The 16,401-nt window shown below is 42.8% G+C and overlaps 1 protein-coding gene across 6 annotated transcripts in view; it reads right to left on the bottom strand.

The window, feature by feature from the left end:
• The window catches only part of mlpha (melanophilin a), a 203,068-nt gene that overhangs the window by 30,147 nt on the left and 156,520 nt on the right, over positions 1-16,401 (bottom strand). For 5 of the 6 annotated variants that reach the window (XM_078551716.1, XM_078551719.1, XM_078551718.1 and 2 more), the window contains 2 exons: positions 981-1,184; positions 126-296 (listed from right to left, as the gene is read on the bottom strand). In XM_078551716.1, the coding sequence (XP_078407842.1) occupies positions 126-296; positions 981-1,184 (375 nt within the window). The remainder of the gene's footprint in view (positions 1-125; positions 297-980; positions 1,185-16,401) is intronic. The other variant, XM_078551720.1, reaches the window with a different exon arrangement.

The raw sequence follows: 16,401 nt of genomic DNA, 5'->3' as shown, positions 1-16,401 counted from the left end.
GCTCTGTACAGGCACTGGGCAAAGTTTTGACCAATGCAGCCATCGGAAATAGGGAGCCAGTCCTCCTCAGTTTCAACATGCAGCTGCTAAACTGTCTTTCAGATCTGTAACACTTTACACTGTACCTCGCTTTCAGTGTATTGAACTTTAGCAACAGCTGAAGCCACCTTATCTTCCAGTTCTGAGAGCTCAGAGTCTGTTGTTGTGGTGGTGTGACTCTGTCTGCTTCGTGCTCGCTCCTCCAGGTCCTTCAGCTGCCTTTCCAGGCCGTAATTTGTGCTGGCTGCCATATACACCTACAGGAACACAATGTGCCAAATTACTCCCTCTTTCTGTCTCTGACAGTACCTCATATGCTAGAGGCACATGTCAAGAGCACTGGCAAAATGTCAGGCAGGGATATCGGCTGGGTCAGCTAGAAACATTGCTGAGGTGTTTCCCACATGCCAACGTTTACTTTGCATCAAATGATTAACCTTCTTTAGCGTTGTTTTCAATTAGAAAATAAAAAATTGAAATAGCCTTAATTTTCTCCCCCTCCTGGGGTATAGTTTTCCAGCAGCCCTCTTGCCAAGTGTCACTCAATGCATCAACCTAGACAATGTGCTGTCAGGTTATTCTAGCACAGAAGGCACCTCAGCTAAGCTTGATTTAATGTCCGCATATGTTAGCTTTCCAGCAGAAACCACGGGAAAGTTATCTAGCCAAGAGGTGCTGAACCAATGGAAGTGCCCCAATTCTTTCCTTCTCTGCGATCAACTAACTCGGCAAAGATGGGTGCAACATGAGCTTTTCCATGATTCAGCACCATGCCAAGAGATGCAGTTACCTAAGAACATTACACATCCACAGAGGTGTAGTTCAATTCAGACCCTCCTTTTATATTTATTAAATGTGAAAGAACTGTAAGGAAATGCAAAGATATCTCATATGTATTAATAGTAAAATAGATTTCTTCTGTGAAGTAGACTTGTTCTTACGTTTTCCTCAAGTTTTCTGTATGCTTCATCAGCCTCGCTCACATTTAGATCTTTTTCACTGGACTTTAGGTGAAAACTGGAATTTGTGAGAGGTTCATTAACTGTGCCATCTACTTCTGCAAAGTCATACAATGCTTTTTCAGTTGCGTTAATGATCCTTAAAGCTTTCGTGGTGATGTCACAAAGAGCCACTGCTGAGGAGCGCTGTGAATGCCACATACATAAGCAGAAAACAAAGTTAGTAAAACAGACAGGAAATTTTAAAAAAAAAAGCATGAGTGTAAAGATGTTTTAAATTCACCCAGGCTGAGGGAACAAATGTCTTCTCAGTTGGTTGTTGTGAAGGTTTAATGTGAAACAAGGTTTCCAGTTTCATTTCAGTTCTTAGTGAACATAGGCTCACAGCACAAAACTGTTTCTCATTAAGCGCGATCTGATGGAAACTACCATGTTATTGAACAAATGTTTAATGTGAGCGTTTAATGTGGACTTCCCTTTCTGTTCTCTTAGTGGAGACTTTAACCCATATAAAATAGATATGCAATATCATCAGCAGGAGTAATATCTAGTAATGTCTATTCTTAAATAGGCAGTTTCATCCAGAGGGACATCGGAGTAACTGGTGTGCAAAATGGAAAAAAAGACACACATATCACAGTAGGGGTTGCTAAGGTTAGGACTGAAAAACATTGTTGAGCGAGAGTAGGGGCTTTACTCTGCATCTAACAATGCTAAAAACTGTCATTTGGTTGTTTCTGACACAGGGTGCTTGAAATGGAAAATGTTTGCATTTTTCAGCACTAAGATGAGTAAAATGAGTATATACACATAATATATATAAATGCTGTGAGAGGTACATGAATTTAAAAGGTTAAGCTTGTCATTAGTCACTAGTAAGAGCATGGAGCATTTCTCAAGCACACTTTGTGATTAGTAAACATGCTACTGCTTCAGTAATGCACATTTATTTAGTTAAGAGTTTTCGCTATTGATTTAGTGGAAGTTAGTAAGGCTGAACAATGGCATGCTTTAATTATGTCCACTAAGCTTACACGTTCATCTGCTTCCATCTTAATAGGTTACCATGCTTTATATAAAAACAAAAAACTGCGGATGCTGGAAATCCAAAACAAAAACAGAAATACCCGGAAAAACTCAGCAGGTCTGGCAGCATCGGCGGAGAAGAACAAAGTTGACGTTTCGAGTCCTCATGGTCATCCGCCGATGCTGCCAGACCTGCTGAGTTTTTCCGGGTATTTCTGTTTTTGTTATGCTTTATATAATGGCTGTGTCCTGCTCAGCCATCCACTCTCTTCAATCCTTTCCCCTCCTTTGGCAATCAGTGCTAGTTTTGTAATTTATATCCTGCACTAAAGGTTGAAAAATATGAAGTGTTGAGATGATATCAAAAATAGTACCTTGAGTTTTATCTCATTGATAAACATGGGGGTGCTGCCCATGTCTTAGCTCGCAGCAAGTCACATTCCCCTATCACTCCTGTTCTCACTGAACTACATTGGCTCCTGGGCAAACAACATCTTGACTTTAAAATTCCCACCCTTGTTTTTAAATCTCTCCATCACCTCACCTTCCCTATCTCAGTAATCTCCTTCAGCCTGACAACCCACCAAGATATTTGCCTTTCTTTAATTCTGATTTTAATCACTCCACCACTGGTGGCCGTGCCTTCAGTTGCCTGGGCCCCAAACTCTGGAATACCATCCCAACACCTCTTTGCTTCTATACCTTGTTTTTGTCCTTTAAAACACTCCTTAAAACCTACGTCTTTGACTAAATTTTTGGTCATTGGATCTAATGTAGTTCGGTATCATACCTTGCTTTATAATGCTGCTGTGAAACACCTAGTGATGTTTAACATATTAAAGGTGCTATATAAATATGAGTTGTTTTTGGCGCTTTTGGTTCTGAGTGCAACCCCTGAAGATCTCATTCACAGTTAGTTAGTTGACCTTGGCCATTGTGACGATGATCAGTAGCTAAAATTGACTTCAGTGTTCTCAGGCAAGTTCATACTTCTGGGCCAGGATTTTGTCCTTGGCAGGGGTGCTCGGCAGGGGCAGGCGGGGGCGGTTGGGAAGTCAACCGATCGGTTTCACACTGCAATTTCAGTGGGCGGTCCAATTAAGGCCTGCCCAGCATGGATTGTGAGCGGTAGCGCTGAGCACTGCCTGAGCGGTGGGAGGAGGATGTAGAGCCGGGCCTAGTGTGCAGTTCGTGCATGCGTGAGAAAGAGTGCTTCAATCTCCCTGAGGTATGGAGCTACCTCAGGGGAATTGAAGTGCTTTGTAAAAAAAACAAAGAGAATAAAAATTTAATAAAGCATGTCCCCTCATGCGACTCTGTCACATGAGCTGGGACATGTTCTTAATTCAAAAATAAAGTTTTCATTTAATATTTATTTGCTTTAGGAAATCTCTTCCCTCTCGTGGATGAGGTTTCCTAAAATTGTAAAGACCGCTTGGCCTTTTTGCCTGCCTGCCAACCGTTAGGTTGGACGGGCAGCGTAAATTTATATTTAGTTAGATTGTTAATGGCCTTAGTAGGCCTTATAATTATAGGCGGGTGCGCAGTCGAACGAAATATAGTGAGACTGCGCGATGATGTCGGGACGCACGCCAGACGTCGTCACGCATTGTTTTACGCTGGGGTGTGTCGGGCACGCGTCCGCATGCCGAGCATAATATTCTGTCCTTGATCACTATCTAGTGATTCTTGTGGAAAAGACAAGTTTTTAATTTGTGTTCAGAATGTGTGTAATCCATGCTCTTGTTAACTCTTGAATAGTCTAATGCTCTCCTAGCTAGTTTCCCACCTTGCACCCTTCGTAAATATGAGCTCATTCAAAACTCCACTGCCTGCATCCGAACTTAAGCCAAGTCTCATCACCATTGTGCTCGTTGAGCAATGTATTTTTTTGTTCATTCACAGGATGTGGGCTTCGCTGTCTGGGCCAGCATTTATTGCCCTTGAGAAGGTGGTGGTGAGCTGCCTTCTTGAACTACAGCAGTCCATGTGGTGTAAATACACCCACAGTGCTGTTAGGAACGGAGTTCCAAGATTTTGACCCAGCGACGACGAAGGAATGGCAATATATTTCCATATAAGGATGGTGAGTGACTTGGAGGGGAACTTCCAAGTGGTGGTGCTCCCATCTATCTGCTGTTGCCCTTGTCCTTCTAGATGGTAGTGATTGTCGGTTTGGAAGGTGCTGTATAAGGAGCCTTGGTGAACTCCTGCAGTGCATCTTGTAGATGGTTCACACTGCTGCCACTGTGCGTCGGTGGTGGAGGGAGTGAATGCTTGTGGATGTGGTGCCAATCAAGCGGACTGCTTTGTCCTGGACGGTGTCCAGCTTCTTCAGTGTTGTGGGAGCTGCACTCATCCAGGCAAGTGGGGAGTATTCCATCAGAATCCTGACTTGTGCCTTGTAGATAGTGAACAGGCTTTGGGGAGTCAGGAGGTGAGTTACTCGTCGCACGGTTCCTAGCGTCTGACCTGCCACAGTATTTATATGGCTAGTCCAGTACAGTTTCTGGTCAATGGCAACCCCCAGGTGGTTGATAGTGGGGGATTCAGTGATGGTAATGCCATTGAACATCACTGAGTTTTTGTTTTTCAATAAAATACATTTTTGTTGAACATTTTGAATTGTTTCTTTAAATGTTTCTCATTGTTTATTTAACACCATACCTTTTAGCCTATTTATCCAATCAACCTTAGCCAGCACTCTCCCCAGACCTGTGTAATTAGCTTTGCTTAACTTTAAGGTTCTTGTTTGTGATTGGAGGATGACTTTTTCCAAAGGTAATGTGGAATTCATTCATATTATGATCACTGTTTCCCAGCGGATCTTTTACTCTGACATTAATAATTAGCCCTGCCTCATTGCACAGTACTAGATCTAAAATAGCTTTATCCCTAGTTGGTTCCACAACATATTGCTCCAGGAAACTGTCGTAAAAGCAGCCTACAAACTCATCTTCCAAACCACCTTCGCTAATTTGCTTGGTCCAGTCTATATGAAGATTAAAGTCCCTGACAACTATTACATTGCCTTTGTTACAAGGTCCCATAATTTCTTGGCGATTAAGTGGTGAATGGGTCACAATATGATCCTTTTACCTCTGGAGACTAGTACAATTCCAGGCATCTTCTGTCTGCTGCAAGAATCTATTTGAAATTAGTTTGCTTGTCCAAAATAAATCGTTATGGGCTTACACTACAGAACTGATCACAATTTGGTAGAAATTAACAAAATCATTTTGAAAATGCAATAGTGATGCAAACACGTGAAGTGAAAAAAAATTACAATGATGTGGCAGAGACAAACTCTTCTGAAATTGAGATTAAGGTATAATGTTGACTTAAAGTACAGGGATTTTTATTTTGTATTTGACCTGTACAATAGCTGAACTGGGAATTCTTGCTGGGAGAGTGTCAGGAAGGCTTGTTCACAATCTACCTGACTAATGAGTACTGGATGCTGACACTTCTATAAAAATTGCTATTCCAAGAACAGATGCTTCTCACATTTACAGCACACAACTCACACTAACTCGAGCAAAAAAAATTATAATGGCACAAGTCATGAAATTTTAGGAGGTCATTTATGATATTTATCATTATGCTCTTTTTGACAAATCATGTTTCTTTGTCCTTGTTATAGTTTTTTTTCCCCAAAAGAACTTTATTCTGCCTTTCTAAACTTGAGGTCATATAGGTGACCAGACAAAATAACTTGTGACTAGTCATTAGAAGCTGCACAGGTGTGGCCTGGGTGGAACTTGTACTCAGAGATTCCTTTAGCAAAGTATTTTCTCTGCAGAAGGGTCATGCAGACTCGAAACATTAAGTCTGTTTCTCTCTCCACAGATGCTGTCAGATCTGCTGAGTTTTTCCAGCGTTTTCTGTTTTTATTTTCTGCCCTTTTCTCCTCCAACTGCTTCACACCTGAAAAACAGACAGTGGAGCTTCTCCACCTGTTACCCAGATACATCTACTTCTCCGTTACTTTTATTTCATCTTCAGCCTTTTTTTGACAACTCCTCCCTCTTGAGTGCACCAACTCATACTGGGGCCAATTAGGGACCAAAAAGGGGTGTTATGCAGGGAGGCAAGGGCATAGCTGAGGTATTAAATGAACAGTTTGCATCAGTCTTTGCCAAGGAACACGATGCTGTGCAGATCATGGTAAAAGAGGAGGTAATTCAGATAATTGAAGGGATTAAAATTGATAAGGATGTGGTATTGGATAGGCTGTCTGTACTTAAAGTTGATAAGACACCAAGACCGGACAGGATGCATCCAGGGAAACTGAGGGAAGTGAGAGTAGAAATTGTGGAGGCACTGGCCATGATTTTCCAGTCTTCCTTAGATTTGGGTCTGGTGCCAGGGGCCTGGAGAATTGAAAATGTTACACCCTTGTTCAAAAAAGTGCGTAAAGACAACCCACTAATTACAGGCCAGTCAGTTTAACTTCGGTGGTGGGGAAGCTTCTAGAAATGATAATTTGGGACAAAATGAATAGCCACCTGGATAAATGCGGGTTAATTAAGGAAAGCCAACGTGGATTTGTATTTAACTAACTTGCTGGAGTTTTTTGATGAGGTAACAGAGCAGGTTGATGAGGATAATGCTGTTGTTACTTATACATGGACTTCCAGAAGGCACAACAGATTTGTGGGCAAAGTTATAGCTCATGGAATAAAGAAGATAGTAGCAACATGGAAACAAAATTGGCTGAGTGACAAGAAACAGAGAGTAGTGATTAATGGATGTTTTTCAGGCTGGAGGAACATTTGCAGTGGAATTCCCCATGGGTCAGTGTTTTGAACCTTGCTCTTCCTGATATATATTAATGACATAGACCCTGGTGTACAGGGCACATTTTCAAAATTTGTGAATAAAACGAAACTTGGAAGCATTGTGAACTGTGAGGAGGGTAGAACTTCAAGAGGACATAGACAGATTTGTGGAATGGCTAAACCAGTGACAGATAAAATTGAATGCAGAGAAGTGTGAAGTGATTCATTTTGGTAGGAAGAACGCAAAGAGACAATGTAAAATAAAGGGTACAATTCTAAATGGGTGTATATGTGTATAAATCATTGAAGGTGTCAGGACAGGTTTAGAGAGTGGTTAATAAAGCATACAGCACTCTAGGCTTATTGGTAGAGGAATAGGGTATAAAAGCAAGGAAGATATGCTAAACTTAGATAGGATATTGGTTCGGACTCAACTGGGGTATTGTGTCCAATTCTGGGCACCATACCTTAGGAAAGATGTGAAGGCATTCGAGAGAGTGCAGAAAAGATTCATGAGAATGGTCCCAGGGTTGAGGAATTTCAGTTATGTAGATAGATTGGAGAAGTTGGGACTGTTATCCTTGTGGAGATTGAGAGGAGATTTGATAGATGTATTCAACATCATGAGCGGTCTGGACAGAGTTAAGGTTATATGCAAAAAAAGCAATGGCGATATAAGGAAAAAAACTTTATTATGCAATGAGTGGTTAGAATCTGGAATGCACTGCCTGAGAGTGTAATGGAGGCAGGTTCGATTGAGGCATTCAAGAGGGGATTGGATTGTTATCTGAAAAGGAAGAATGTGCAGGGCTACAGGGAGAAGTTGGAGGAATGGCACTAGGTAAATTGCTCCTATGGAGAACTCGCAGACACAACAAGCCGAATGGCCTCCTTCTGTGCTGTAACAATTCTGTGATTTTGGGTCTAGATACGCTGTGGTGTCTCATGTATGGCCTTGGGTAGTACCAACAAACTTCACAGTCATGTAGGGTAATGCAGCCAAGTCTGGTCTTGTTCTCATTCAATTGTTATTGCCATACAACAGATGTTACTCGATTATAATAATAAAGGCCAAATACTGCAGATGCTGGAAATCTGAAACAAAAACAAAAAATGATGGGAAAACTCAGCAGGTCTGACAGCATCTGTAGAGAGAAAGACGGAGATAACATTCTGAGTCCGTATGTCTCTTCTACAGATCTCAGGACTCGAAACGTTATCTCTGTCTCTCTCTCCACAGGTGTTACTCAATAGTGGTGAGGAGTAGAAATTATGATTAATTATTTTTTCCTCCCGATCCAGGATTGAGGTGGACAACAGTAGTGCCCCTTCTGCTGCACCAGCTGACATTAGCTAACAGCATAGGCTAAGTTAATTCTGGTCTAGATGGTTGATTCTGGGTAGAATCATTAAGATCCTACAGTACTTCCTTCTCTGTATTTTTCTGCACTGTTGACCCTCATCGGCTCAACTCCAATTAATGCTTATGCTTGAATGAAAAGGCCATATTTCTGCTGCAAAACAAAACAAGATGGACCATTGATGAGAACTATGGGAGGAGAAAGGCCAATATTAGGCAAGATGTTGCTTATTGCTGATTCTGTCAATAGGTTATATTCCCTAATGCTATCAGCACGAGAATGGATCTGAAAATGTTTATGTCTCACATTTATATTACTTAATATCAAAACAAAACAAAAATGCACACTATATTCATCCAGTCAGACATTCTCTATAGCTACTAAAGACCAAAAGGGAACCGATTCAAAAGAACCATTAGGAAACCAAATTACACAGAGTTGCTTTTCAGGTTAATGGGGTGAAGGGGTAACTCCTTCTTCCTTTTAACAATGAGCTAATGGAACGCTAGAAAAGCTTCCTTTCATTAAGATGTGGATCGCATGGACTATCGCATCAGTAAGCTGAGAACAAACGTGTTACCTTTCTACATTAAAGGTTCATCGTCTTACTTGGTGACAGCAATGGCCTGATGTTTAAACTGATTCCATAAAAAATAAATATTTCCTATTTAGCATATATAAAGCGTACTTCACTGGTACAGGAAAGATGTCCTTACTTATTGATGCTGTTTTGTTGATGTCAGCCATATTGCTATGGTTGATAACAATACACAATAAGCAAAATGGTAGTAAATTCCAACATAAAGGGAAGGAGAAACAGGCAAAAAGTGGATTGGTCTCAGATTTTCCAGTGGTCAGTTCAGAATAACCAGCTCGTCCTCCTGGACCTAGCCGCAGTGGCTTGCATCTCATCAGGATGTTGCTGAAAGCCACTGTTATGTAGACAAATATGTAGCCACCTTATGCACAGAAAATGTCACGATCAGCAGGTGACTGAATGATCAGATAATCTGTTTTCTGGTGTTCATTGAAGGAAGAATGTTGGCCAAAATGAAAATTCTGCTCATCCAGTACTGGATGTCGGACAAACAGCCTAATGATTTATAGACATTGGCAGGTCAGGAGAGGTGATGATGATGTAGAGTGTATCAGTGTACATGTGGAAACTGATGACATGTTCTCAGTTGATAAAGGAAAAGGATATATCCTTGTGGGACACGAGAGGTGACTGCGTGGAAGCAGACAAAGAAGCCGTTGCAGATTGCAGGTGATTCTCTAGCTACGATTAGGTAGATAAGAATGGAACCAGGCAAGTGCAGTCCCACCCAGGTGGTCAACAGTGGAGGAGTGTTAGAGGAGGATGGTGTGTCAAAGGCTGCAGGCAGGTCAAAAAGGACGAAGAGAAATAGTTTAACTTTGTCACAGTCACATAGGACATCATTTGTGACTTTGATAAGCCATTTCAATACTGTGGCATGGGCAGAGGGATTCAAGCATGGAGTTCCAGGAAAGATATGCATAGATTTGGGAGGCAACAACACATCTAAGGGCTTTGGAGAGGAAAGGGAGGTTGGGGATGGGGCAGGCGATGGGGTCAGGACTTGGTTTTTTGAGGCGACAGGTGATGCTGACAGATTTTGAAGGAGGGGCAGAACCGGAGGAGAGAGAATCATTAACAACATTGGCTAACATGAGAGCCAGGAAAGGAAGTTGGGTGGTCAGTAGTTTAATGGGAATAGAGTCAAGAGATTGGGAGGTGAGTCTCATGGACAAGACAAACTTGGCAAGGGCATGAGGGGCAATAGGAGAAGAACAAAAGAAAGATACAAGTTTGGACTGGAGCAGGGTGAAACCTTAGAGGATGTTTGGTCCGGTGGGATAGGGGATGCAGGTATGTGGCCCCAGTAGAAGATTGGATGGTCTCAATCTTAATGTCAAAGAAGTACATTAGCTTCTTGCATTTGTTATTGGGGGTAAGGGTGGAGGAGGCATGGGAAGAGGGTTTAAGAAGATGATTTTCAGTTGAGGAAAGAAACCTGGGGTTGCTGTTGCATTCCAGGATAATCCTGGAATAGTGCGCAGGACCCAACCATGCTATATATGGTCCAGCCAGATCTGACGGTGAATGGCTAAACCATATTCGTTCACATCTGTGTCAACTTGGCCTGAGGGAAGTGGAGATGAGGGTCGTACCAGGGAAATGGTGAGGGTGAGACAAAGTAATGGTTCTAATGAGGACTCAGGCATCAAAGTTGGAAGTGAGGGTACAGTTGAGCAAGTCAGTAACTGCAGAAATATTGTGGTGAATGGAGGGTCAAAGCGAGACAGTTGCAATTTTGGAAGTACATTTGTAAGTGAAGTGGGAGTGAATGTTTTCCAAGGACAGGCACAGAAGGAGGTATGGTTGGGGGAAGGAAGAAGGATCTGTGATTGATACTAAGGGAGTAGTGAAGTCATGTGAGATGACAAGGTCAAGGGGGTGGCCATGTATATGGGTTGGGGGGGTGCGTTTTATGGAAGAAGAGATTGAGGGAGGAGAGAGAGCATGATGAGATCCAATGGAGATTGAAATCACCAAGGTTGAGAAATCTTTCAATGCAGTGACTCAGTGAGAAAGCTGGCATGGTACTTGTATTCACAGTAGAAACCAAGGATTTTCAACGACAGGTGAGTCAGGGTACATGGCGAGATGCTCAAAGGAGGAAAAAGTGGTAAAGAAGTAAGGGGATAAGGTGTGATTTGGTAATGGGAGCCCACCGCGATGGTCTAGGAGAAGCAAATGGTAGAAGTTACAGCCTTCAATTTCAGAACTGATTATTACATTCCCATTTTCCATGTAGCAACAAAATCTTATTGGAGTATTTTTCTTAGATTTTGAGCACTACAATACGAGGGATTAACATTAAACATTGTTGAGGAAGGTATTAATTTACTTTCAGGTTTACTCCAGCAAGGTAACTATAACGTATTTCTGGAAGCGAATTTCAGCAATGCTGAGGGGTTCTGCAACGTACTATAGATGAATATATTAATTCATATTTCGGGATTGCAACCAGTCCTTCCTTAACTCTTCCAATCCCATGAAATGTGTGTCATTAGAAACATGAGACGAGAACTGCTCTTTACACATTTTCATTTTTGGAAATTGCTTGTTTTCTCACTTCACACACATACAGCCCTGATTTTGAGCAATGCACAACCTCATCAAGCAAATGCGTGTTAGAAAAGACAATCTGCAGCAGAGAGAGGCTGAAGTGTTGGCAGCACTAGCCATGTTGTAATGTGCCAATTATGGTAATCATAATCAGCCAAATTTCACTTTCTTCTGATGAATGGTGCCCTCTGCCCTCAGCTTGTCCATCTTAAATGGGTACATGACATGACGAGAGTGCTGATCTTTCCTCCCGAGGTTGGACTCAAAAGTTGGGATTAAGTTGGAAATATAAATAACCATTGATATTTTATTGCATTTTTTTCCTTGCATTAGTTTCTGTTGTTGTGAGGAATGTAATTTTTGCAATAGCATGTTTCTTCCTGCCAACATTGTTCTACCACACTTTTTCTCGCAAGCTGCAATTTAAGTTCTTGAGGATAAAAATCCCTTTGCATGTTCCTATAGAGCTCAATGATTTCAATAAGGATGAAATGCTGATGAGTCACCAAATGACAAGTGTGATGACATCTGAGGCACAATATCACTAACTGTCAGTAAATAGGATTTCTAAGCCTTTCAAATTGCCATGTGATCTCTGGGAATTGAAGATTAATCCTCAGGACATGGCTGTCAGCAACCCAGGATAAAAATCATAGGGACATTAAAAATTGTGTGCATTTTTTGTTTTAATTTATTAGTTGCAAAAGTATCAGGGAAGGGAAGGAACTGATGAAACCTTCAGAAATGCTTCCAACCAGACTTGTCAACCGCATCAGTAACCCAGGACCAGCAATTACAGATCCAGATATTTCAATGTGGGCATGTCAGGAGAGATCAAACTTCAATAACCTCTATCAAACCTTTCCCTTTAATCCAATGATGGCCTAGAGTTTTGCTAGATTGCATTGTTCTAACAGCACAATTTGCTTCAAACCAGCCAAGATCCAACAAATGAAATCATGGAATCCTAAGTGCAATCTACGTTGATTCTTTATCTAGTTTCCACGATCTTTAACGCAAAATTGACCCCCACTCTCCCATTAAAATAATGAGCATGGTAAATTTTAGCCAATTGCACCCTTTTGCAGCCCTTCAAGGAGGCTCTTAAGCATTTTTTTTAGGTGCAAAGGCACTAGTGGGCATGTTTTAAAAGTTTTTAAACATCAAAGAATAATTAAGAAGCTAAGAAACTGCCTAGTGTATACCAATGACAATAGTAAATGGTTTTACTTTTTTAAAGTCATTTTCAGTGATTTTAAACTCAGGTTAGTCATAGGTGGTGGAGTAGACACTTAGTAAAATGTTTATTTTTGTGATACAGCCATTTTTGAATGTATCAATAAAACTGCAGCAGGTTATCAATCTTAAAAATGCAAGGATAAAAACTACACAGTTGCATTTTATTACATTGCCTGATTGTGCCAGCTCATGGATGATTTCATGCCGTTATTACGCAAATGAGTTTGCACGGAAACTTGAGCTATAACTTCATTTTGGAAAAGCAGTGCAATTTCATGTACAATTTGCACTCAGATTGTCGAATGTGTCCAAAATGGAAACTCTACCCCAACCAGCAAAAAGTACATTTTTCCATTTCCCACACCAACTATTGCATGGTCTTTAAGAATCAGATTGCCAATTTGTACAAAATTTTGGATAATCATTTTTTGTGGTGAATCAAACACCAAACAGAAGTGACTTTAATGCTATCAGTCTGCTTGATTTTAACACTGAAGTGCAAGGACAGGCTAACATACTGTTCCACCCATTTTGCTGTTCACAATTTGCACATCTGCTTTGTTCCATGTAACTTTCTTCAATAGTTACATTCCGGAGATCATGCAATCACAATGGGAGATCTGATCCTGTTCACATGAGCACTTTTTAAAAAATTCATTCATGGGATGTGGGCTTTGCTGGCTGGGCCAGCACTTATTGCCCATCCCTAGTTGCCCTTGAGAAGGTGGTGGTGAGTTGCCTTCTTGAACTGCTGCAGTCCATGTGGTGTAGGTACACTCACAGTGCTGTTAGGAAGGGAGTTCCAGGTTTTTGACCCAGCGACAGTGAAGGGACGGCGATATATTTCCAAGTCAGGATGGTGAGTGACTTGGAGGGGAAGTTCCGGGTGGCAGTGTTCCCATCTATCTGCTGCCCTTGTCCTTCTGGGTGGTAGTGGTCGTGGGGTTGGAAGGTGCTGTATAAGGAGCCTTGGTGAATTCCTGTAGTGCATCTTGTAGATGGTACACACTGCTATTAATGTGCTTCGGTGGTGGAGGGAGTGAATGTTTGTGGTTGTGGCGCCAATCAAGCGGACTGCTTTGTCCTGGACGGTGTCCAGCTTCTTTAGTGTTGTAGGAGCTGCACTCATCCAGGCAAGTGGGGAATATTCCATCACACTCCTGACTTGTGCCTTGTAGATGGTGGACAGGCTTTGGGGAGTCAGGTAGTGAGTTATTCGTCGCACGATTCCTAACCTCTGACCTGCTCTTGTAGCCACAGCATTTATTTGGCTAGTCCAGTACCGTTTCTGGTAAATGGTAACCCCCTGGATGTTGATAGTGGGGGATTCAGTGATGGTAATGCCATTGAACATCAAGGGGCGATGGTTGGATTCTCTCTTGTTGGAGATGGTCATCGCCTGACACTTGTGTGGCACGAATGTTACTTGCCACTTGTCAGCCCAAGCCTGGATATTGTCTAGGTCTTGTGCATTTGGACATGGACTGCTTCAGTATCTGAGGAGTCACGAATGGTGCTGAATATTGTGCAATCATCAGCGAACATCCCCACTTCTGACCTTATGATGGAAGGAAGGTCATTGATGAAGCAGCTGAAGATGGTTGGGCCTAGGACATTACCCTGAGGAACTCCTGTAGTGATGTCCTGGAGCTGAGATGACTGATCTCCAACAACCACAACCATTTTCCTTTGTGCTAGGTATGACTCCAACCAGCTGAGAGTTTACCCCCTGATTCCCATTGACTCCAGTTTTGCTAGGGCTCCTTGATGCTACACTCGGTCAAATGCGGCCTTGATGTCAAGGGCAGTCACTCTCACCTCACCTCGGGCGTCCATGCCTGAACCACAGCTGTAAAGAGGTCAGGAGCTGAGTTGCCCTGGTGGAACCCAAGCTGGGCATCAGTGAGCAGGTTATTGCTAAGCAAGTGCCACTTGATAGCATTGTTGATGATCTCTTCCATTACTTCACTGATGATCAAGAGTGGACTGATAATTGGTAATTGGTAATAACTGGTAATTGGCCGGTTTGGATTTGTCCTGCTTTTTGGGTACAGGACATACCTGGGCAATTTTCCACATAGCCGGGTAGATGTCAGTGTTGTAGCTGTACTGCAACAGCTTGGCTAGGGGCGCGGCAAGTTCTGGAGCACAAGTCTTCAGTACTGTTGCCGCAATGTTGTCAGGGCCCATAGCCTTTGCAGTATCCAGTGCCTTCAGCTGTTTCTTGATATCACGTGGAGTGAATTGAATTGGCTGAAGACTAGCATCTGTAATGCTGGGGATCTCTGGAGGAAGCTGAGATGGATCATCCACTCGGCACTTATGGCTGAAGACTGTTGCGAATGCTTTAGCCTTATCTTTTGCACTGCTGTGCTGGGCTCCTCCATCATTGAGGATGGGGATATTTGTGGAGCCACCTCCTCCAGTGAATTGTTTAATTGTCCACCACCATTCATGACTGGATGTGGCAGGACTGCAGAACTTAGATCTGATCTGTTGGTTCTGGGATCGCTTAGCTCTATCTTTCACTTGCTGCTTATGCTGTTTGGCACGCAAGTAGTCATTTTTAGGTATGCCTGGTGCTGCTCCTGACCTGCCCTCCTGCACTCTTCATTGAACCAGGGTTAATCCCCTGGGTTGATGGTGATGGTAGAGTGGGGGATATGCTGGGCCATGAAGTTACAGAGTGTGTTTGAGTACAATTCTGCTGTTGCTGATGGTCCACAGCACTTCATGGATGCCCAGTCTTGAGTTGCTCGATCTGTTTGAAATCTATCCTATTTAGCATGGTGATAGTGCCTCACAACACGATCGAGCGTATCCTCAATGTGAAGGTGGGAATTCATCTCCATAACAACTATGCGGTGGTCACTCCTACCGATACTGTCATGGACAGATGCATCTGCAGCTGGCAGGATGGTGAGGATAAGGTCAAGTGTTGGTTCCCTCACCGCCAGCCGCAAACCCAGTCTATGTCATTTAGGACTTGGTCAGCTCGGTCATTAGTGGTGCTACGGAGCCACTCTTAGTGATGGATATTGAAGTCCCTCACCCAGAGAACAGTCTGTGCCCTTGCCACCCTCAGTGCTTCCTCCAAATGATGTGTCAGCATAGAGGAGCACTGATTCATCGACTGAGGGAGGGCGGTATGTGGTAATCAGCAGGAGGTTTCCTTGCCCATGTTTGACCTGATGACATGAGACTTCATGAGTCAATGTTGAGGACTCCCAGGGCAACTCCCTCCCGACTGTATACCACTGTGCCGCCACCTCTGCTGGTGGCGGGATGGTGATGGTGGAGTCTGGGACATTATCTGTAAGGTATTATTCCGTGAGGATGACTATATCAGGCTGTTGCTTGACTAGTCTGCAAGACAGCTCTCCCAATTTTGGCACTAGTCCCCAGATGTTAGTCAGGAGGGCTTTGCAGGGTCGACAGGGCTGAGTTTGCCATTGTCGTTTCTGGTGCCTCGGTCAATGCTGGGTGGTCCGTCCAGGTTCGAACCCGGGTTCCTGGAGGCATTACCCTGGGCCTCTGGATTACAAGTCCAGCGACAATACCACTTTGTCATCGCCTCCCCCATACAATCAGCTCTTCTACTAGTTGTGGTGCACTTATCTTGTGAAATTATGCTCTGGCCACTATCAGCCAAACCCAACCTTTTCTCTTTGATTGAATAGTAAAGCAACAGGGTTCAAGCACAGGTTTCAGCAATAACCATGTCGAATTGGAAATCTTCCTCCCTCATCATCATTTTCATCCATAATGCAGGAAGCTGGAGACTTGTCCTGGGTAGAGTTTAATAGGCAGTGGCAGCTCTCTGCTAACTTATTTAAACAACC

This window comes from Cetorhinus maximus, chromosome 11 (assembly GCF_964194155.1).
Source record: "Cetorhinus maximus chromosome 11, sCetMax3.hap1.1, whole genome shotgun sequence".
Taxonomy (NCBI): Eukaryota; Metazoa; Chordata; class Chondrichthyes; order Lamniformes; family Cetorhinidae; genus Cetorhinus; species Cetorhinus maximus.
Note: the sequence above shows the minus strand (reverse complement) of the source record. Positions and strands in the feature narration are given on the sequence as shown.